This window comes from Dendropsophus ebraccatus, chromosome 3 (genome assembly GCF_027789765.1).
Source record: "Dendropsophus ebraccatus isolate aDenEbr1 chromosome 3, aDenEbr1.pat, whole genome shotgun sequence".
Classification (NCBI taxonomy): domain Eukaryota; kingdom Metazoa; phylum Chordata; class Amphibia; order Anura; family Hylidae; genus Dendropsophus; species Dendropsophus ebraccatus.
Window position 1 is genome coordinate 84,199,855 of NC_091456.1, and position 23,880 is coordinate 84,223,734.

Below are 23,880 nucleotides of genomic sequence, written 5' to 3' on the forward strand. Positions count from 1 at the left end.
AGACATATTTCCTACAGCAAGACAGCATTTGCATAATAGAACACATCCTAGTGCAAAAACGAGTCCTAGAAAATGAGCGGTTGGAGTGTATGCTTTGCATACTAAATAAGTACATTCTAGAAGAGCCAGTGCTCGTATTCATAGCAGGTCTACCCCGGAGCTATGCAATTAACATACACTGGCTTCCTGCAGTTACATCTTATGAGTTCACCACCAATACACTATGCTCACTGAGCAGCTGAACTTTTTTCATTAAATAAATGTGCTTCATGTAAAGTGACAGTTACCTTTCCGTTGATTTTCATCTTTCTATTTCACAATAATTACTTTATTCAGTAGGATTTGGAGCCAAAGGTGCACCACAGATTCTAATAGAGACACATTTGGCAAAGAAAAGAAAAATAAGAGTATTTTATATAGTCTGGGAATGAGAAGAACTCATTACTAACCGATTACAGTTTATAAGCTTTTAATGGCAGACAACCAAAAGGTATTGTTAGTGGCTGTAAACAAAGGATATGTGCAATCAGCAGGCATGCCAAGTTAATATCTGTACATCTCTTACCAGACCGATGCAGAGCTGCACCATGTTGTTTGCTTTTATAATACGCTCTTTAGTACTGTAACCTTTCTGCAAAGGGTAAATGTTTTAATTGCCCATCCTTTAGGCTGGCCATACACATCACGAGTTCAGGGCCAATTTAATACATTGGTGGGCCCGGTGCACAGCCCTCAATAGTGGGTCCCCCCCCCCCCCCCCCTGTTATCAGAATAGGAGCTCCACACACAGCATAATGTACTGAAAGTGCCCCCACACTGCATTAAGAGCCCCAATACATACAGTAGTTACCTTATAACACTATTTCCACCATACAGTGATTACATGTTACATGAAAACTGCACTGAACAAAACAAAGATATCACCAATGATACCATTACATAATACCGTCATACCATGACCCCTATCACTACAAGCCTATAACAGAGTGCAGTTACATCCAGTGACTCCCAGGGGGCGTCTTCTCAGAATCAGAATCTGTCATCTTTTCTTTTTCGCTCCACCCAGCGTGGGCCACCATAATGTCTCCCCCGCCTGTGGATCTTCTCTCCAGAATCTGCCAGACAAATATTTTAGGCTCCAACACATACAGTAGTTGGGTCCCTTGTACCTCTAAATAGTAGTTACACCCCTCTGTACCCCTATATAGTAGTTATACCCCTCTGTGCCCCCATAGTTTTGAGGTGTCCCTGTGGTATATAGACCCCTGTGTGCTTCCCCAGTTATATACAGCCCTCCTGTGCGCTCCCCCAGTAGTATATAGAACCCCTGTGCACTCTCCCCAGTAGTATATAGCCCCCCCTGTGCACGTCCCAGTAGTATATAGCCCATCTGTGCGCTCTCCCAGTAGTATATAGCCCCCCTGTGTGCTCCCCCAATAACATATAGCCACCTTGTGCTCCCCCAATAGTATAAAGCCCAGCTGTGCTCTCCCCCAATAGTATATAGCCCCGCTGTGCTCTCCCCGAATAGTATATAGCCCCCTGATGCGCTCGCCCAATAGTATATAGCGCCCCTGTGCGCTCCCTCAATAGTATATAGCCCCCCTGTGCGCTCCCTCAATAGTATATAGCCCCCTGTGCGCTCCCTCAACAGTATATAGCCCCCCTGTGCGCTCCCTCAATATTATATAGCCCCCCGGTGCGCTCCCTCAACAGTATATAGCCCCCCGGTGCACTCCCTCAATAGTAAATAGCCCCCCTGTGCCCTCCCTCAATAGTATATAGCCCCCTGTGCGCTCCCTCAACAGTATATAGCCCCCTGTGCGCTCCCTCAATAGTATATAGCCCCCTGTGCGCTCCCTCAACAGTATATAGCCCCCCTGTGCGCTCCCTCAATAGTAATTAGCCCCCCGTGCACACCCTTAATAGTATATAGCCCCCCTGTGCGCTCCCTCAATAGTATATAGCCGCCCTGTGCGCTCCTTCAATAGTATATAGCCCCCCTGTGTGCTCCCTCAATAGTATATAGCCCCCCTGTGCGCTTGCTCAATAGTATATAGCCCCCCTGTGCACTCCATTAATAGTATATAGTCCCCTGGGCGCTCCCTCAATAGTATATAGCGGTCACAAGAGGCCGCACTCCCCTTACCCTAGCGCCGGCGCTCCAGTGACGTCGGGCGTCGAGACCAGAGAGAGAGAGTGCAGCCTCTTGTGACCGCAGGAAGTGCGGCCACAAGAGTGACTGACAGGGAGGGAGCCAATGGCTCTCTCTCTGTAAGTGCTGCTGCTGAAGGTAGCTATGAGCACTCGTTACGAACGCTCATAGCTACAATGTACAGCCCAGCAGCGGGCGGAGGGGGGCCTGCAGGAGGCGCCATGGATGGGTAAGTAGATAACCTATCCATGGCGCTCCCCCCTGACAGGCTGGTGGCCGGAGCCCTGTGCGACCGCCGTGCGACCGCCAAGTATAAAAGTATAGTGGTAGTAAAGAGGTAATTGTAAAAAGTGCCAGTAGAACATTCAATATGAAAAAATGTAGCCCTGCTAGATCACTGCTGGTGGTAACACCTGAGGTAAGGTAGGTGATTTACCACTGTCTATATAGCCCCTAAAGCTAAACTCTCTAAAGTTACTCTTTTTAAAGAAAAAGAAGAGTAATTAAAGAGCATTAATAAAAAAAAAAATTTGAAAACGTCCATATAAATGCTGAAGGTTACAAATATTTGTACCTATTACAGTTCCATTTACAAAGGAATATACAATGAACATTGAGATAATTTTTGACAGTCACTGAATATTACAGATGAGCCAACCTCCCAAAATCTGTTCCCGGAGGATTCGCCTAAATCTGCCATCCAGACATCTGATTTGGATTGGAACAGGAGCAGGGATTGCTCTCCTTAGACATGAGTCATTGCTGCTGTACACTAAGCAGTGAAGCATACTCTGTAAAGTCATTGTCTTAGGGTCCTATTAGACAAAGCAATTTTTAACAATTACCGATAAATGATTGTAAACAATTTGGAACGACCGGAAATCATTCACCATAACACAAGGAACAATAATCATAATGATTATTACTACAATAATTTACTCCTTCTGATCTCAGCAAAACAACGAACGATGTGTACATGTAGCTAATATTTAGCGACTGATTAGTGAGCAATTAACAATGATTTTAAGATCAGCTTAAATGTTGCAATCAACGACACACAAAGGATTGGTTGTATACACACAAAACGATAATTGGCGGCATTCCCTGCTGTTGTAGGGGTGAGTCACTGTTAGGACCGGCAAAAGCGAACTCAGTGTCACCCACTCGACCACTGGGTGCTGCTCCTGGCTCTTTAACTGTCAGTGCTCGTATGGATGCAGCGCTGTCATTGACAGAGTGAGATAATAACTTTTGTGGCTGGAAGCATCATTCTGCCTCCGGCCACAAGAGCCTCCCCCAGTGTCCTGAGCAGGATGTGATTGTTCGAATCCAGACGATATCGCTTTGTGTAATAAAGACAACAATCATCAACTGATCGTTTTCTTTTGGTACGTTTAAAAATCATTGGCTGATGTGCATATAAAATAATAAAGCTGTTACTTACCGGACCATGTTCCTGGTGTCCTCAGGCTTTGTCTGTTTGTTATGGCCAGTGATTGCCTGAGCGGCCTGTCACCTCAGAGAGGGGACTAGAAGTGAGAGCTGCGACTGGGGGATCCCACAGACAAGGCCTGAGGACACCGGGGAACGTGATCAGGTAGTATATATATATCTTTATTATTTACTATATACAGCAAGGGCTGCACAGACATCACTAATGATAGAATATATATATATATATATATATATACAGCCTTTGCTGCACAATAATTGAGCCATGTGGTAGACACACACAGTTGTGTAAGCGAGCTCCATTCTACTAGATTGGCGCTCACTTCTCCGGAATATCAGGCCGTGTAGTACGGCCCTTATACTCTCCGCACACTTTCAGTAGCTGCTGGCTGAACAATCTTTCAGCTGACAATTCTCTCTCCCATCCGGCCATGTCCTCCCCATACACAGGAATATTCGGCACAGATGAGTGTTCCTGTGTCCTCTATAAGAGGGATAAGCTATAGCCAGACAGATCTGATGGTGGCTTATCTCTCTGACAACAAAGAGGTTGGGTGTTGATTTTCCATCAAGTCCGACCCCCTATGTCCACTGATGTCATCTGTCAGACTATCCAGAGAGCCCCATACACCTTACACTGATGGCCGAACCCACCACGAGCAGCAGGTACCACCAACAAAAGTGTAAAATGTATGGGGACCTTAAATTGCTGCTACAATATTTCAGCATATGGGGCCCCACCTTCAACTTTGCCCAGGGCCACATTTAGTCTAAAACCGGCCCTGATGGGGGGGGATGCCCACCTGGGAGGGGGGATGCCAGCCAGGTGATTACCTGCAAAGCCGATGCTTATGCCTACATGGAGTGGCTGCTGCCTACTGGGGAATTGCCTACAAGGGGGATGCCTACTTAAAGGAGAAGTCCGGCAAAATTTTTAATTAAAGTATTGTATGCCCCACAAAAGCTATACAAATCACCAATATACACTTATTTCGGGAAATGCACATAAAGTGCTTTGTTCCCTGCACTTACTACTGCATCAAGGCTTTACTTCCTGGATAAAATGGTGATGTCACGACCCAAATTCCAGAGCTGTGCGTGCTGTGGCTGCTGGAGAGGATGATGGCAGGGGGACACTGAGGGACACAGGGCACTGGAGGGACACTGAGCATCCCTCTGCCATCATCCTCTCCAGCAGCCACAGCCCACAAAGCTCTGGGAGTCGGTCGTGACATCACCATTTTATCCAGGAAGTGAACCCTTGATGCAGTAGTAGGTGCAGGGAAAAAAGCACTTTATGTGCATTTCCCGTAATAAGTTTATGTTGGTAATTTGTATAACTTTTGGGGGGCAATACAATACTTTAATAAAAATTTTCACCGGACTTCTCCTTTAAGGATTAACTACAGGGTGATGCCTACTTGCTAAGGTACCACAATTATTACAGGAACTACCTACAAAGGGGATACCTACATGGTAGAAATGCTTTACTGGGTGGTGGATAACTAACAGGGGGATAATGGACTGATAATGATTGTAAGGGTATGTTCACACTGAGCAAATGTGGTGGAATTCCGCTGCGGAATCCCATCTGCCTCAGTGTGAAATTGTTTAATAGAAAAACAGTGTCACACTGAGGCAGGTGGGATTCCGTGGCGGATTTCCGCCACATTTGCTTAGTGTTAACATACCCTAACAGACACAACCACAGTCTGTGTGGATAGCGCCGCCAGGCACAAGTAGTAATGTCATTTACCAAAATATATTTGAAGTCATAAGTTTACATATATAAGTTGAAATCAATAAGATCCCCTTCACACTTCAGGAAAATCTGTCCATTTTTCTTATCAGGAATTCCTGTCAGGATTTCCTGACCCATAGGGTTGCATTGAACACAGACAGCCTTCAGGATTTTTCCTGAAGGGTGTCTATTCAGGAAAACAGGTCAAGAAATTATAGAACCTGTCCTATTTTCATCAGGATTTCATGAATGGGTGCCCCCATAGAAGTCTATAGGAGCTCAGGAAACCCTGATGCTTCCCTGATACTTTCCTGATGTGCATTGAGAAATCCTGATGCGCATCAGGAAATCCCGAAAACACTACAGAAGGTTTCTTGATGGTTTCTTGAAGCCTTTTAAGGCCTCCTGATCAGGATTTCCTGACAGGAAAAACTGACACTGACGTGTGAATTGGGCCTAAAACAAGGTTTACTCCCTCCACAGATACCATGTCAACACACTATATATAGGTTTTGCAACTTGTTTCATTTTTGCGCTTTTGTTTTTCCCTCCTTGTGTATATAAGGCGTGCATTTTTCCACCTAGAGACCCAGATGACTCCTTATTTTTTGCCGTGAAACCAGAAAAAAAAAAAAAAAAAAAAGCTATTTTTTATTTGCTGGGGTTTTGTTTTTACGCTGTTCACCCTAGGGTAAAACTGATTTGTTACACATGTTCTGTAAGTTGTTACGATTACAACGATATGTAACTTGTAACACTTTTATTTTATTTGATGGCTTTTAAAAAATTAAAACCTTTAAAAAAAAAAAAAATTGTTCCTTAAAATCGCTCTATTACCATGCTTATAGCGCTTTTATCCTTTGCTCTATGGGGCTGTGTGAGGTGTCATTTTTTGCGCCGTGATGTGTTCTTTCTATCGGTACCTTGACTGAACATATGCAACTTTTTGATCGCTTTTTATTACATTTTTTTGAGATTTAATGCAACCAAAAATGCGCAATTTTGCACTTTGGAATTTTTTTACGCTTACGCCGTTTACCGTGCAAGATCAGGAATGTGATAATTTAATAGTTCAGGCAATTACGCACATAGCGGTACCAAACCTGTTTATTTATTTATTTATTTTTATTTATAAAATGGGGAAAGGGGGGGATTCTGACTTTTATTAGGGGGGGAGATTTTGCATTAATAAAAAGACACTTTTTTTTTTTTTAGGACAGGTTCTATAATTTCGCAGTGCAACCCCCCTCTGAACTCCCCTAGCAGCACCAGGACGTTCAGTAATGTCTTGATGCAGCTATGGGTTATTAATTAATGATTCCAATAGGTCATACACTAAAATGACTGCTCTTTTAAAAGGTAACCAATCAACACGATAGTCCTGATATAGCTCCCAGCTGAACCAAATAGATCGACTACTCAGCTTCACTACCGTACAAACGTTGACTTCAGCAGTATATGTATATAAAGGAAAAACATGTTTTATTCCAGCGTGCAAGGCAAGGACAGAGGTAGAACTATTCATCTGAGCGGAAAGCCGTCTGTGACTAGTCAAGGCTCTGTGCCTGTCAGCACCCTCTGCAGGGATTATTGACAGGCAGAGTGACCACTAATGGCAGGGCCGACCTTAGGGGCATTCGACCTGTGCAACTGCGCTTTACCCTATTAATCTAAAGGAGATGGCATGCTTATAGTTAAAGAGGGCTTCCTCATTTACAGCCAATGGCTACTTGCGCTGTCAGCCATACTTGTAACTGCAGAGTTTTGTCTGCGGTCTTAAGAAGCTGACGTCACCTTTTCCTGTCAAAGAGCCATGCAGGAGAGAAGTGCCACCAGGCTGGACCAACAAACTTCTGTTGTAGGCAGCACTGATCAGGCTGCCTGCCCCGGAAGCTCACTGACTAGCTGCTGAAGACCAGAGCTCCAGTAGGACAGAGACGGTGCTAGGGAGCCATGAGAGGTGAGGGGGGGCTATTCTAGATGGGGGATTTCTACATAGAGATGCCTATTCTACATGGTGGATGCTACACAAAGGGGCATAATGTACATTCCGGATGCTACACAGAGGGGCCTCCTATATAGGGGTATGCTACACAGAGAGGCCTATATATATGGGGGATGCTACACAGAGAGGCCTATATATATGGGGGAAGCTACACAGAGGGGCCTATTCTACATGGGGGATGCTACACAGAGGGGTCTATATGTATATGGAATGCTACAAAGAGTGGTCTATTCTTTATGAGGGATGCTACACAGAGGGGCTTATTCTAGATGGGGAATTCTACACAAAGGGGCCTATTCTACATGGTGGATGCTACACAGAGGGCATATTCTTGGGGGGCCTATACTATATAGAAATACTGCATAGCAGGGGGTGCATACTATATGGGGGGTTTTAAATAGCAGCGGAGCCTTTACTATATGGGGATGCTGCACATTGGGGCTTATACTATATAGGGGCTGCTACACAGAGGGGACATATTTTATAAAGGGGCTACTGTATGAGGAAAGGCCTTTACTGACTACTGCACAGGGGGTCTGCTGCACAGGAGTGCTATACTATATGGGGACTGCTGCACAGGGGAGCTATACTATAAGTGGATGCTGCACAGGGGGGCCAGCACTATTTTGGGGCTGCCACACAAAGCGATTATACTATATGGAGATTGCTGAATGGGGGGGGGGGCTATACTATATGAGTAATTCACAGCAGTTTGCCTGTATTATGTAGGAAATTTACTACTATATAGAGATGCAGGGCATACTTAACTACTATGTGGGGGCACAGGGGCCGTACAACTATAAGGGGGAACAGAGTGACCTATTACTATATAGGGTCTGCACAGAGGGGTCTATGTACTATTTAGGGCACAAGGGACCTAACTACTATATGCACTGGAGCAAGGAGCCTAAAGCAAATTCCACACAGGGCGCCATCAACCCTAGGGCCGGCTCTGGTCATTGGTTCACTTTAACTCCCTCTAAAATGAGGATGTGGACTTCACTGCAGGGCACCAAGCCTTGTCATACACTGTAAGGCTATGTTCACACTATGTTTCACTACACTACACTAAGTTTCCAGCCGTAGCGCGTTACGTGAATAAGCGGCCGGAGACTTACGTAGTTTGCGTATAATGGAAAGTATGCGAAGTACGGCTGCACAGTTCACACTACGTATGAACTGATGCCCGGATCGCACGCGGCGCCGTAAGAAATGAACCAGACCATTGTTTGCGGACGAAAATGCCGTAACTTACGCCCATAGCGTTACATGCGGTCCCGTACGTAGTGGTGATTTCTTCATTTTTGGAGCTTTTTGTGCCGATCCAAAAGGTTCTGTGGGGTGTCCGGGACTAGGCGAAGATTTCCAAGTAAAAGACCACTGTCAGATCGCTACGTAGGGCGCTCGGGAAGCGTAAGTAGACTTCGGGCGTAGGTTCGAGGTCCGTACGTAGCCGTCCGCAAGTAGCGTATAATCGCCGGAGTTTACCGCGTATATGTCCGGCCGTGAAAATATGCGGCCGGACATATACGCAGTGTGAACATAGCCTAATAGTCATTTAAGAAAAAGAGAAACAGCTGCATGCTAACAAATGATCGCACATTCACAATGTGAATAAATAAAACATACATATATTGACAATCCATATAAAAGGCAACAAAAAGGGCTGTCAGTGTCAAGAACAAAACATATACCATATAGGGACAAAAGCACTTTAAAAGCCAAACATCCTGAGTGGCTGGATTCTAAGCCCAGGATTTCAACCTCACTCACTGGTCCAGGAACTAAACTGAGATTTCCAAGTAAATGTCAGAAATATCACCAAGGTGTGGAAAGAGTAAACCTGGTAAGTAATGATAACAATTCATGGGAACCCACAGAAATGTAGCATTGCAAATGCCTACTGGAGTGTGAGAAAATCCATGCATATCGCCACACCACCAGAGGCCTTGTTAGGAGTACACTGTAACAGAACACATGTACGGGACACCTTTGCTAAAACACTAGACACTTAGAAACCTTAAAGAGGACCAATCACCTAAAAATCACTATCCCTATAATAAAAGATTCTCTGTCCCTAAGTCTATTCCTGAAGATACAGACTGCCTGTGCAGTCTGTATCTTATGCTTTTACCTAATCCAGTATAGCGGAGAAGTAAGGCCGGGGGCGGCCATCTTGATGACGTCACAGTGGTGCGTTCCAACGCTGGAACGCAAGGGACGTAATCAAGATGGCGCCCGGCTTTACTGCACCGCTACAGAGGAGTAGGTAAAGTATAAGATACAGACTGCAAAGGCAGTCTGTATCTTCATGAAGTTTATTTCTGAAGATACAGACTGCCTTTGCAGTCTGTATCTTATACTTTACCCACTCCTCTGTAGCGGTGCAGTAAAGCCGGGCGCCATCTTGATTACGTCCCTTGCGTTCCAGCGCTGGAACGCACCACTGACGTCATCAAGATGGCCGCCCCCGGCCTTACTGCTCCACTCCGCTCCCCTCCGCAGCTATAGGTAAAAGAATAAGATACAGACTGCACAGGCAGTCTGTATCTTCAGGAATACACTTATAGGCCCAGTTAGGATATTCATACACAGCGATCTCGCGCTGTATAGCGCGGGATCACTGTGTACTTACAGAGCGGTGGCAAAGGCTCATGGGAGCCCTTCCTGCCGCTCGGCATGCCGGGAGCTTCCTGTCGCGCGCCGGCTCTTTTCAAAAGAGCCGGCGCGAGACAGGAAAAGAAAATCGGTATATTGTGAAAACGCGGCCCCAAAAGTAATTATTTCATATTACAAATATTATTAAAATAACAATTTTAATCTAATTATCGAAAAAAAAATTTTTAATTTCCGCCCATGATTGGTTCTCTTTAAGCAGGCAAAGTGTAGCTGCGTCTTACATGGGGACTGAAGGTGATTGGCTGGGGAAAGGTTTAGGCATGTGCTATGCGCACCCTACAGGCAGAACCAGGAACAGCGTGCTGCAAACAAGAGTGGGTAGGAGCGCACACCGCAGCACATGGGCTGGCAGCTGCCAGCCCAGAATGAGTCGTACACTGGCAAACACAGGCCTATGGCATTACTCTAGCAATGTGTATATAAACTTCTCAGCCACTGCAAACATGATGAATGCAATCAGTAGCGGATTATAGCAGGTCCGTTTGGGCGGTAGCCCGGGCCCAGAGCTACTGGGGGGCCCATGGCTACCCAAAAAACTTAAAATTTCAGTGGTGTATTGTCATTTGGCTACTGCCCTGCCATGATTTGTAAAAATGTTCTTCTTTTTTACTGCAATTTTGCACAATTTTGAGCAACATAACATTATCTATCCCGTTTTATGAACACCGCGCTAGTGCTACCATAGTTACAGTGGGGAGGGGGGGGGCAGGCTTGGTTCTGGCAGTTTCATTAACCGCTCGCTTTAAAAGAGGACAGCCCCTAACACAGAAACTTATGAATTTATGACTCAAATTGTAGGTCCACCCATCTGCTGGGGTATGGAGGATCACCTGCGGCAGTATGTAAGAGAAGTGGCTACTCTGTATGTCTGCCCTATAGATACTGGAGTGTACCTATCCTGTATGCCATGAGGAAGGGCTGTTACAGCCTGAAACAGACTTAGTCTATTAGACGGATTCCACTACTAAGTCTATAAAGTAAAGAAATAAAGACAAGACACAAGTTAAAAATTGTTTTTATTCAAATAAAAACACCCCCACACCCCTCATTGACCATTTTATTAAAAAAAACAACAAACAACCGCTGGTCATCGACGTAGTCCACGGAATCCGACGTAATCCCCAGGATACCAATATCTGAAAAACAAAAAGGGAGAAACACGCAAAAAACACACAAACAGGAGCACAACACCCATCATTGTGAGCGGTGTTGTGCACCTTACAGTATGCAGCATCTTTACAGATCGCTGCTTACAGTCTGGCCCCCAAGGGGTTAAGGGAGGATGTATTGTATCCCCCTTAACCCCTTGGGGGCCAGACTGATGTCAGACTGCACCCATCCCAGCAAGGAAGGGGTTAAGTGACCCCCCTTCCTTGCTGGGAGGGGTGCAGTGCTGGGGAGGGGGTGAGGAGAGCTCTATACTCACCCTGATGTGTCCTCTTCGCTGGTCCGCACCACAATGAAGTCACTGTGCTGCGGACCGGCTTATTATATGTGCACTCAGCCGAACAGCCAATCAGCTGAGCGCACATATAATTCTAAATGTTTCTTCTAATAATGCTATTGTGATAACATAATTAGAAGAAACATTTGATGTTTTAATTAAAGTAAAGTGATGATTAGTACAGAAAGCTCTTTTGCCGGCAATATGAATTAACGGCTTATGGAGCTTCCTGTACTAATTAATATTTAATTAATAAAACACATTTTCATTGAAATAAAATCAGTTTCGTTGTTCAATAATTTAATTTAAACGAATCCATCAATGTGCAATTAAATATACTGTCAAAAAATAAATATATATATAAATATACATTTATTTATATATATATTTATTTTAACAGTATATTTAATTGCACAATGATGGATTCGTTAGAATTAAATTATTGAACAACGAAAGGGACTTTATTACAAAGAAAATGTGTTTTAGTAATTTAATATATTAACTATTAGAGGCATCGGCATTCGGCATCATTGCCGGCTATTTTTGAAGTACTCCGTACGGACCGCCTGTCAATCCACGGCCGCATTTCCAGCCGCAAACAATGGTCTTGTTCATTTTTTACGGGTCCGTTTACGATAGGGCCGTAGATTCATACATAGTGTGCACTGTGCAGCCGTTTTTCGTATACTTTCCAGCGTACGCATGAACCAGAAAAATCCGGCCGATGATTTACCGCCCGCAATACAGCCGCACAGATACAGAGTGTGAACCTAGCCTAAAAGTGCAGGATGCAGTGGCTGACCCGAGGCCACACAGTGAGCTCTACACCAACTTTCAGGATGGCAGAGATTTCAGTTAGGATTTATACCAGTTAACTGACATAAATCTTAAAGGGGTACTCCAGCAACAAATGTTTTCTTTCAAATCAACTGGTGTCAGATTGTGTCTATCCCCTAGACCAGTGCTTCTCAAACTTTTTCTACTGGAGCCTCACCTAACAGACCAAGGCAATGCCTGGGCCTCACCAGACTGACCAAGAGGGTGTCGGGCCTCACCATCTCTGGTGAAAGTCCATTTAAAAGCTGAAAATAATGCTATGGCTACCTTTCACCTGTCTCCCAGGCTCTATATGCTAATAAGCAAGTACAAAATAAATTAATCATGTTGCTAAAATGGAGATTTTTGCAAACTGCAAAAGGACTGTGCAGATCATAGTTACTTTGTGAAAACTGTCTCCCCAGCTGGGCCTCACCAACTAGGGGGCGCCTCACTGGTGAGGCCCGCCTCACAGTTTGAGAAGCACTGCCCTAGACGACTAAGGACGTACCGGTACACCCTGGAAGTCTGTGCCCAGACGACCCTGGGCATACCGGTACGTCCTGACCTATGAAGCACGCTCTGGAGCGAAGCACGCTTCATACGAGGTAAGGGCCATCTGCAGTGAGCAGCTGGCACCTCACCGTTAATGACAGGCTGCAGCAATTGCGCTGCAGCGTGTCATTAACCCCTTAAACCCAGCATTTAAGTGTAAGTGACAGGGGGACTGTCACTTAAAGGAGAAGTCCGGCCAAAATTATTTTTTTATATGTTATTACTTATGGAAAGTTATACAATTTTCTAATGTACATTAATTATGGGAAATGCACATATACTGCTATTTCCCTTAATTTAGTGTATCAGGAAGTGTTAGAATTCTCTCAGATCCAGTGACGTCACGATGAAGGGTGTAATTCCTATGGAGTGTCCAGCAGGGGGCGCTCTCTATATGTCAATGAGTACCATTGACTTCTATATATAGTGCGCCCCTGCTGGACACTCCATAGGAATTACAGTGTATGTGAATGTAATGTTATGTACTGTACTTTTATGACTTCATGAATACATTCATGGAATACTTTGGGGAGCAAGTGTCCTTGCCCCCCAAAGTATCCCATAAATGTATTCAATGAATACATTTGCAGGGCACCGAGCAGGGAGGGAGAGAGGTGCCATCTACCTCCCCTCTCCCTCCCTGCTCGGTGCTGGGAACATATACAAAGTACTACTCCCCCATTATCTGCAGTTAATGGGGGAGTAGTACCTGTGCTATCCCTATCACATCGCCGCTGCCGCCGCTCACACAGGGGCTGCCTCTGACTCCCACCCGCCCGTTCCTCACTATGCGGCCGGCCGCTCACTCCCACCCGCCCGCGCCGCTCCTCACTATCCGCTGGCTCCCGCACGCCCCGTTCCTCACACTATCTGGCCGGCCGCCGCTCTCTGCTCCTGCATGACTGCCGCGTCAGCCCGCCCCCACCCTTGGACACCAGGAATTGCCATGCTCCCGGCCGGGGTGGGGGCGGGCTGACGCGGCAGTCATGCAGGGGCTGAGAAGCGGCGCAGGCGGGTGGAAGTCAAAAGCAGCCCCTGTGTGAGCGGCGGCGGCTATGTGATAGGGATAGCATAGGTACTACTCCCCCATTATCTGTAGATAGTGGGGGAGTAGTACTTTGTATATGTTCCCAGCACCGAGCAGGGAGGGAGGGGGGAGGTAGATGGCACTTCTCTCCCTCCCTGCTCGGTGCCCTGCAAATGTATTTATTGAATACATTTATGGGATACTTTGGGGAGCAAGGACACTTGCTCCCCAAAGTATTCCATAAATGTATTCATGAAGTCACAAAAGTACAGTACATAACATTACATTCACATACACTGTAATTCCTATGGAGTGTCCAGCAGGGGCGCACTATATATAGAAGTCAATGGTACTCATTGACTTTTATATAGAGAGCACCCCCTGCTGGACACTCCATAGCAATTACACCATTCGTCGTGACGTCACTGGATCTGAGAGAATTCTAACACTTCCTGATACATTAAATTAAGGGAAATAGCAGTATATGAGCATTTCCCATAATTAATGTACATTAGAAAATTGTATAACTTTCCATAAGTAATAACATATAAAAGAATAATTTTGGCCGGACTTCTCCTTTAATGATCTGGACCTCCGCAGTGTGACTGCGGGGGTCCTGATCGTTGTAACGGACCACCGGAGGTCTCTCACCTGCCTCTGTGCGGTCCGATCGGCGATCGGCTCACTGAGCCTGCACAGGCAGGCTCAATGAGCAGAACACCTATTATACTTATCAATGCTATGCCTATGCCATAGCAGTGATCAGTGTGAATAATGTAATAAATGAATGTAAAAGTCCCCCAAAGGGACTTAAAATGTGTAAATAAAAAAAGTAAAAATCATTATTACACTACCCAAAGCCCCTCCCCCAATAAAAGCTTAAATCACCCCCCTTTTCCATTATATAAATAAAACATATAAAAATAAATAAACATACAATATACCGTAGCGTGCGTAATTGTCCGATATTTTAAAATATAACAAGTGTCATTACTAACGGTGTAGACGAAAAGAAGGAAAAAAGTGCGCGGTGAAAAACTAAACCATTATAAGCATCACAATAGGCCCATTTTATAAATAATTAATTGGGGGGAAAAAAAGGATTTCATTAAAAAAAAAAATAAATAACATTAGAAAATATGTGTAAACCTGCATGTGGTTGTGTTCAGACTGACCTATAGAATAATGGTATCATGTCGCTTTTACCATATAGTGCATTAGGTAGACACAGGAACCCCCCAAACGTTACCATACTCAGGAGCGGATTAAGGATACCATGGGCCCCAGGCAGTTCAGAAATTGTGGGCCCCTTGCTAACCACGCTTCCCTCTAGCTGTGTCTCCACCCCACTAAGCTCCACCATACAGAAGGCTGCTGCTGTCTATGTGACACTTCAGCTGATAATGACAAGGACTTACAGGAGGCGTCTTCTCTCCATGAGGGATGTTTTGCTAAATCAAAGTTGTTAGTTTTTCCTTTACCTCTCCACCTGGCTTCGGCCATCATGAAGACAGACATTTTAGACTCCTCACTCCAGCATCATCCTCATCTCTATACAAAGTCCACATCTGCTTCACACAGTAACCATGCTACCTTTGTGCCTCATATGAGCCCATCCCCTCCATATATACCCCCCTTAGTAGCAGCCCCTCCATATATATACCCCCCCTCAGAAGCATCCCATCTATATATATACCCCCCTCAGAAGCATACCCTCCATATATATAGCCCCCTCTGTAGCATCCCTTCTTTATATATACAGTATATAGCCCCCTCAGTAGCATCCCCTCTATATATATATATATATATATATATATAGCCCCCTGTGTAGCATCCCCTCCATATATAGTCCCCTCATTACCATCCCCTTCATATATGAAGCCCCCTTTGTAGCACCCCCTACATATATATATATAGCCCCCTGTGTAGCATCCCCTCCATAGCCCCCTCTGTAACATGCCCTTCATATATAGTCCCCTCTGTAGCATCCCCCATGTATATAGCCCCCTCTGTAGCATACCCTCCATATATAGACCCCTCTGTAGCATCCCCCCCATATATAGCCCCCTCTGTAACATGTCCTCCATATATAGCCCCCTCTGTAACATGCCCTCCATATATATATAAATATATATACCCCCCCCCCCCCAGTAGCATCCCCTCCTAGCCCCCTCTGTAGTATGCCCTCCATGTAGCCCCCTCTGTAGCATCCCCTCCATGGCCCCCCTCTGTGCATAAAATACTACTCACCTATCCCAGTACTCCCCAGCAGCCTCTCTCCTCCTGGAGCTGCAACCTGCTGTTGCAGCATGGCAATGTTGGTCCTCTCCTCTGCAGGCCTATGCGCCGGCGCACGTCTAGGAGTGACGTCACCGGTCGCTAGCCAATGGCAGCAGACGTGCCGTGTGCAGGCACGTCTGCTGCCATTGGCTCTTCTGTTTAAAGGGGCAGAGCGCCGCAAACGGAGCAGCGTCTGCGGCCCATCGGCAGTGCGGGGGGGGGGGGGGGCAGGCCCGGGGACGTGTGAGCAGAAGCGGTGTTATAATGGGGGCAGTCTCACTTGGGCGGTTGCCCAAATTGCCCTCATTATAATCTGCCTATGACCATACTGCATTCTTTTTTACGATTTCACCAATTTATATCTTCATAAATAATTATTTTAGGGTTCCATTATACATGTTATGGTAGAATTAAAGATGCCATTACAAAGTACAACTACTCCTGTAAAAAAACAAGCCCTTACATGGCCCTTTAGATAGAAAACTGAAAGTGCTAGAGCTCTTAGAGGAGGAGAAGGAAAATTAAAATTTGCGTGGTCCACTGGGTCATTTTGGGCCTGGTCCTCAAAGGGTTAAAGATCTGAAGTCTTCTAGTACTTATCAGCTGCTGTATATCCTGCAGGGAGTCTTGTATTCTCTCCAGCCTGACTTCTCCCAGGACTGTATGTAGTCAGCAGTGGAGCAGCATGAAATTTAAAGTGACTCTGTACCCACAATCTGACCCCCCAAAACCACTTGTGCCGTCGGATAGCTGCTTTTAATCCAAGATCTGTCCTGGGGTCCGTTCGGCAGGTGATGCAGTTATTGTCCTAAAAAATAACTTTTAAACTTGCAGCCCTGTGCCAAACAGCCGGGGCTTAGATTGTGTATTCATTAGGCTGGCACACCCTCTCTGTCCCTCCTCCCCGCCCTCCTCATCATAAGGAATGCTCCAGGCAGGTATTTTCCTTTTCATCAGCTGTGTTAGCACGGCACATGGGCTGGATTGTTAAAGCACCTGTGTAGTGTTCACTGCAGAGGAATAGGAAAAATTCTGCCAGCGGCATTCCTAGTGATGAGGAGGGTGGGGAGAAGGGACGGAGGGGTGGTGCAAAGTTACGGCACAGATCCTCTAAGCCATGGCAGAGGATGTTTTTTTTTTCCATGCACAAAAACATGGTTACATAGTTAATACGGTTGAAAAAAGACACATGTCCATCAAGTTCAACCAAGGAGGGGATGGATGCAGGGAAGGGGGATATACAAGGAGGGGATGGATACAGGGAAGGGGGATATACAAGAAGGGGATGGATACAGAGAAGGGGGATATACAAGGAGGGGATGGATACAGGGAAGGGGGATATACAAGGAGGGGATGGATACAGGGAAGGGGGATATACAAGGAGGGGATGGTTACAGTGGGGGGGATATACAAGATGGATATGGATACAGGGAAGGGGGATATACAAGGAGGCGATGGATACATGGAAGGGGGGGGCAGATGATGGTAGGTTCTATACATCTGCATTAATGTTTTGGTCTAAGAACTTGTCTAAGCCTGTTTTGAAGCCCTCCACATTTTGTGTATGTTAACAGTAACATTTTAAAAAGTAATGCGTTCAATGGCAGTGTGACCCCAGGCTGACATACAATGTAGTGAAATGATGGCCATCACTGACTCATAGAGTGTGTGAGGGGGCCCTGTATGAAGCCCCCTACACTCACTATGTTAGCACATTACATGGCCCTGTATGAAGCCCCCTACACACAGTTACCTCACAGTCACACAGTGTTAGCACATTACATGGCCCTGTATGAAGCCCCCTACACTCACTATGTTAGCACATTACATGGCCCTGTATGAAGCCCCCTACACACAGTTACCTCACAGTCACACAGTGTTAGCACATTACATGGCCCTGTATGAAGCCCCCTACACACACAGTTACCTCACAGATACACTATGTTAGCACATTACATGGCCCTGTATGAAGCCCCCTACACACACAGTTACCTCACAGATACACAGTGTTAGCACATTACATGGCCCTGTATGAAGCCCCCTACACACACAGTTACCTCACAGTCACAGAGTGTTAGCACATTACATGGCCCTGTATGAAGCCCCCTACACACACAGTTACCTCACAGATACACTATGTTAGCACATTACATGGCCCTGTATGAAGCCCCCTACACACACAGTTACCTCACAGATACACAGTGTTAGCACATTACATGGCACTGTATGAAGCCCCCTACACACACAGTTACCTCACAGTCACAGAGTGTTAGCACATTACATGGCCCTGTATGAAGCCCCCTACACACACAGTTACCTCACAGATACACTATGTTAGCACATTACATGGCCCTGTATGAAGCCCCCTACACACACAGTTACCTCACAGTCACACAGTGTTAGCACATTACATGGCCCAGTATGAAACCCCCTACACCAGGGGTGGGGAACCTCCGGCCCGCGGGCCGCATCCGGCCCCTGACACCTCCGGATGTGGCCCGCGGCTCCCCTGTGACATGCGCCGCTCTGGAGGAGAAGGAGCCGACACACACGGCATCCTCCTGTGTCTGTGACAGCTGCCAGGAGGATGCTGTGAGTGCCGGCTCCTTCCCCTCAGAGCGGTGCACATCTTCTGACTCCTGCCCTCCTGTGACGTGCGCCGCGCTGGTAAGGCAGGAGCTGGCACAGACACAGGAGTCTTCTGACTCCTGCGGGCCGCGCGCGATGACGTCATTTCATCGCGCGCCGCCTGCAGGAGAAGACCGGCACAGAAGAGAGGAGGGAGAAGAGGACCTGGACAGCGTGGGAGCGGAGGAAAGGTGAGTGGGATGTTTATTTTTTTTCATTTGGGGCAGACACTGGGGGTTAACTATGCTACCAGGGACATGACTGGGGGGTTAACTAGGCCACCAGGGACATGACTGGGGGGTTAACTAGGCCACCAGGGACATGACTAATGGGGGTTAACTAGGCCACCAGGGACATGACTGGGGGGTTAACTAGGCTACAGGGACATGACTGGGGGGTTAACTAGGCCACAAGGGACATGACTGGGGGTTAACTAGGCCACCAGGGACATGACTGGGGGGTTAACTAGGCTACCAGGGACATGACTGGGGGGTTAACTAGGCTACCAGGGACATGACTGAGGAGTTAACTAGGCCACTAGGGACATGACTGAGGAGTTAACTAGGCCACCAGGGACATGACTGGGGGGGTTAACTAGGCCACCAGGGACATGACTGAGGAGTTAACTAGGCCACCAGGGACATGACTGGGGGGTTAACTAGGCCACCAGGGACATGACTGAGGAGTTAACTAGGCCACCAGGGACATGACTGAGGAGTTAACTAGGCCACCAGGGACATGACTGGGGGGTTAACTAGGCCACAAGGGACATGACTGGGGGGTTAACTAGGCCACCAGGGACATGACTGGGGGGTTAACTAGGCTACCAGGGACATGACTGGGGGGTTAACTAGGCTACCAGGGACATGACTGAGGGGTTAACTAGGCTACCAGGGACATGACTGAGGAGTTAACTAGGCCACCAGGGACATGACTGAGGAGTTAACTAGGCCACCAGGGACATGACTGAGGAGTTAACTAGGCTACCAGGGACATGACTGAGGAGTTAACTAGGCTACCAGGGACATGACTGGGGGGGTTAACTAGGCCACCAGGGACATGGCTGGGGGGTTAACTAGGCTACCAGGGGCATCACTAAGGATTCAAATCAGGTACAAGGGGCATCACAGAGGGTTAACTACAATAGCAGGGGCATTAGGGGAACAATACTTTGCCTTGTTCGGGTGCTGCAAACCCCCGCTACTAACTGCTGCGCACGGTATAACATTGAGTGTGGCCCTCGAATGATTTTATTAAGGCCCGACCGGCCCTCGACATGGAAAAGGTTCCCCACCCCTGCCCTACACACACAGTTACCTCACAGTCACACAGTGTTAGCACATTACATGGCCCTGTATGAAGCCCCCTACACACACAGTTACCTCACAGTCACAGAGTGTTAGCACATTACATGGCCCTGTATGAAGCCCCCTACACACACAGTTACCTCACAGTCACAGTGTTAGCACATTACATAGCCCTGTATGAAGCCCCCTACACACACAGTTACCTCACAGTCACACAGTGTTAGCACATTACATGGCCCTGTATGAAGCCCCCTACACACACAGTTACCTCACAGATACACTATGTTAGCACATTACATGGCCCTGTATGAAGCCCCCTACACACACAGTTACCTCACAGTCACAGTGTTAGCACATTACATAGCCCTGTATGAAGCCCCCTACACACACAGTTACCTCACAGTCACACAGTGTTAGCACATTACATGGCCCTGTATGAAGCCCCCTACACACACAGTTACCTCACAGATACACTATGTTAGCACATTACATGGCCCTGTATGAAGCCCCCTACACACAGTTACCTCACAGATACACTATGTTAGCACATTACATGGCCCTGTATGAAGCCCCCTACACACAGTTACCTCACAGTCACACAGTGTTAGCACATTACCATGTATACCCATGGCTCTGTTGTGGTCTTTAAAAATTGCAACTGCGGATGAAGCCCGCAATGATGAAACTATGACATAGAATGTAGCTATTTGCATTTCCCAGGGCTAAACGGAGATGGAAAAGCGGCTTAGACCCTCTAGGTGTGAACAGGCGGCATGTCACGCCGTGTACCTGGCCCCAGCTGGAGCGGCACACGCCGTCAGGTACAGCAGGCTGTAATGTCCGCAGCTCTCCAGCAGAGGCGCCGTGTAAAGCACCTATCACTATGTGTGTGATACATGGAGGCAGCCGGGCTTCATGCTGCGGACCTGTCCGGGTGATACTCAGTACTCCGGGCTCCTCACTGACACTGGTCACTGCCCCGTGCTGAGGTGACAGTCCCCGGGTGACCAGGGGTTGGCAGCAGCCGGCCCGTGCACCGAGGGGAGTGGCCTGACACGAGAGGGGCGGGAATTGTCGCGCTTGCTCCGCCCCACACCCAAGCGAGAGGTGAGCGGTGCTCCAGTGCCTGCACAGTCCGCAGCCAGAGGAGCTGTCAGCACGGAGCCGGGTCCCCACATCACGGATCGCTGTCCAGCGGATCCCCCGGGAGCGGTGCCGGTGCAGTGTGGCCGCTCCGAGCTGTCACCATTCAACAAGTGGGGGGAGCGGCCGCCCAGCCCCATGTCCCTGCCGGCTGACAGGTGCTGCTGAGGGGGAAGCGGCCACAGGTGACCCCGGGGACCCCGTCCCGTCCATGGACGAGCCCCAGCCGCTGGCCTGAAGCCCCTGCCAGTGCCCCGGGAAGTCCGCCGAGTTACCGCACAACTTGCAGCAGTTCCATGTGAGCCGGGTGTGGGGGAGTGTCAGCACACCGGAGCCCAGCACCATGGCCAAATGGCTGAACAAGTACTTCAGCCTGGGGAACAACAATAACAACAAGACCAGGAGCCCCCCGCAGCCCCCCCGGCCGGACTACAAGCGCAACGGGGGCACCGAGCGCCCCTTCCACCTGCAGCAGCAGCAGCCGCCGCAGCCCTACCACCACCACACGTCGCCGCTGCCCGCCCGGGAGGAGAGCGACCTGCTCAGAGCCTACCGGGCGCAGAAGGAGCGGGACTTCGAGGACCCGTACAACGGCCCCGGCTCGTCCCTCCGCAAGCTGCGGGCTATGTGCGGGGAGGAGCAGGCGGACGCCAGGAGGGGCAGGGCGCCGGGCTGCAGCAGCAACAGCAGCCTCTTCCAGGAGCCCTACCCCGGCTCCAGCACCAACACCACCTCCTCGTCCTCCTCATCCTCCTCGTCCCCGCACCTGTACCGGAGCAACAGCGAGCGGAGGCCGCCCGCAGCCCGACAGCAGCCACAGCAGCCACCACCGGCGGGGGGAACCGAGCTCAAGTACATCGTGTCCCCCAAGCACCGGCTCATCAAGATAGACAGCTGCGGCTGGGGAGAGAGCCCGGCCAGCACCGGCATCTCCTGGAGCCCGGCCGTCACCGGGGGAGGAGGCATGAGCAAGGACGAGTCCGCCAAGAAGGAGAAGGTAAGAGGGCACCGGGCCTGCGGGCACCTGCCAGCCACCCCGGAGCCGCCGCTACCGGGAATACCCGCACATATACACTGCCAGCCACACCGGAGCCGCCGCTACCGGGAATACCCGCACATATACACTGCCAGCCACACCGGAGCCGCCGCTACCGGGAATACCCGCACATATACACTGCCAGCCACACCGGTACCGGGAATACCCGCACATATACACTGCCAGCCACACCGGTACCGGGAATACCCGCACATATACACTGCCAGCCACACCGGTACCGGGAATACCCGCACATATACACTGCCAGCCACACCGGTACCGGGAATACCCGCACATATACACTGCCAGCCACACCGGTACCGGGAATACCCGCACATATACACTGCCAGCCACCCCGGAGCCGCCGCTACCGGGAATACCCGCACATATACACTGCCAGCCACCCCGGAGCCGCCGCTACCGGGAATACCCGCACATATACACTGCCAGCCACCCCGGAGCCGCCGCTACCGGGAATACCCGCACATATACACTGCCAGCCACCCCGGAGCCGCCGCTACCGGGAATACCCGCACATATACACTGCCAGCCACCCCGGAGCCGCCGCTACCGGGAATACCCGCACATATACACTGCCAGCCACCCCGGAGCCGCCGCTACCGGGAATACCCGCACATACACACTGCCAGCCACACCGGTACCGGGAATACCCGCACATACACACTGCCAGCCACACCGGTACCGGGAATACCCGCACATATACACTGCCAGCCACACCGGTACCGGGAATACCCGCACATATACACTGCCAGCCACACCGGTACCGGGAATACCCGCACATATACACTGCCAGCCACACCGGAGCCGCCGCTACCGGGAATACCCGCACATATACACTGCCAGCCAAATGTGTGTGTATATACTAACAGTGCCAACTGCATGTATGTATATACTCAGTGCCAGCTATGTGTATATATACACTAACAGTGCCCACTACAGGTGTGATATGTATGGAGGATACCCACAGATTTACCACTATACAGTGTCTGCCATTGTATATACTATAAGTGCCAACTGCAGGTGTGAGATGGAGAATACCTGCAGGCTTACATGTCACTATACAATGTCTGCCAGCTACACCTGGGTATGTACTGTGTATACTAATGTCATCTATGAGGCATATACAGTGAACATCTCTACATGTGTTGTCCATGCAGCAAGTGTATGACATGTCTCCAGTATATACTCCATATACATCCCACTGTGTGTATTGTACATAGGGGTGTCCTCCAGATATGTATGACATGTATGCAGTATATACACCATATATATCACTGTGTGTACTGTACATATAGTAAGTGTCCTCCACATGTGTATGACATGTATGCAGTATATACACCATATATTTTACTGTGTACTGTACATATAGTAAGTGTCCTCCAGATGTGTATGACACGTATGCAGTATATACACCATATATATCACTGTGTGTATTGTACATAGGGGTGTCCTCCAGATGTGTATGACATGTATGCAGTATATACACCATATATATCACTGTGTACTGTATATATAGTAAGTGTCCTCCACATGTGTATGACATGTATGCAGTATATACACCATATATATCACTGTGTACTGTATATATAGT

At 48.1% G+C, this 23,880-nt stretch overlaps 1 protein-coding gene across 1 annotated transcript in view; it reads left to right on the forward strand.

Annotated features, from left to right (window-relative positions):
- Positions 1-21,149: 21,149 nt before the first annotated feature.
- SHB (SH2 domain containing adaptor protein B) overlaps positions 21,150-23,880 on the forward strand; it is a 137,181-nt gene continuing 134,450 nt past the window's right edge. Inside the window, exon 1 of the mRNA XM_069962113.1 lies at positions 21,150-22,229. Coding sequence (XP_069818214.1) covers positions 21,576-22,229 — 654 coding nt within the window. The 5' untranslated portion in view covers positions 21,150-21,575. The remainder of the gene's footprint in view (positions 22,230-23,880) is intronic.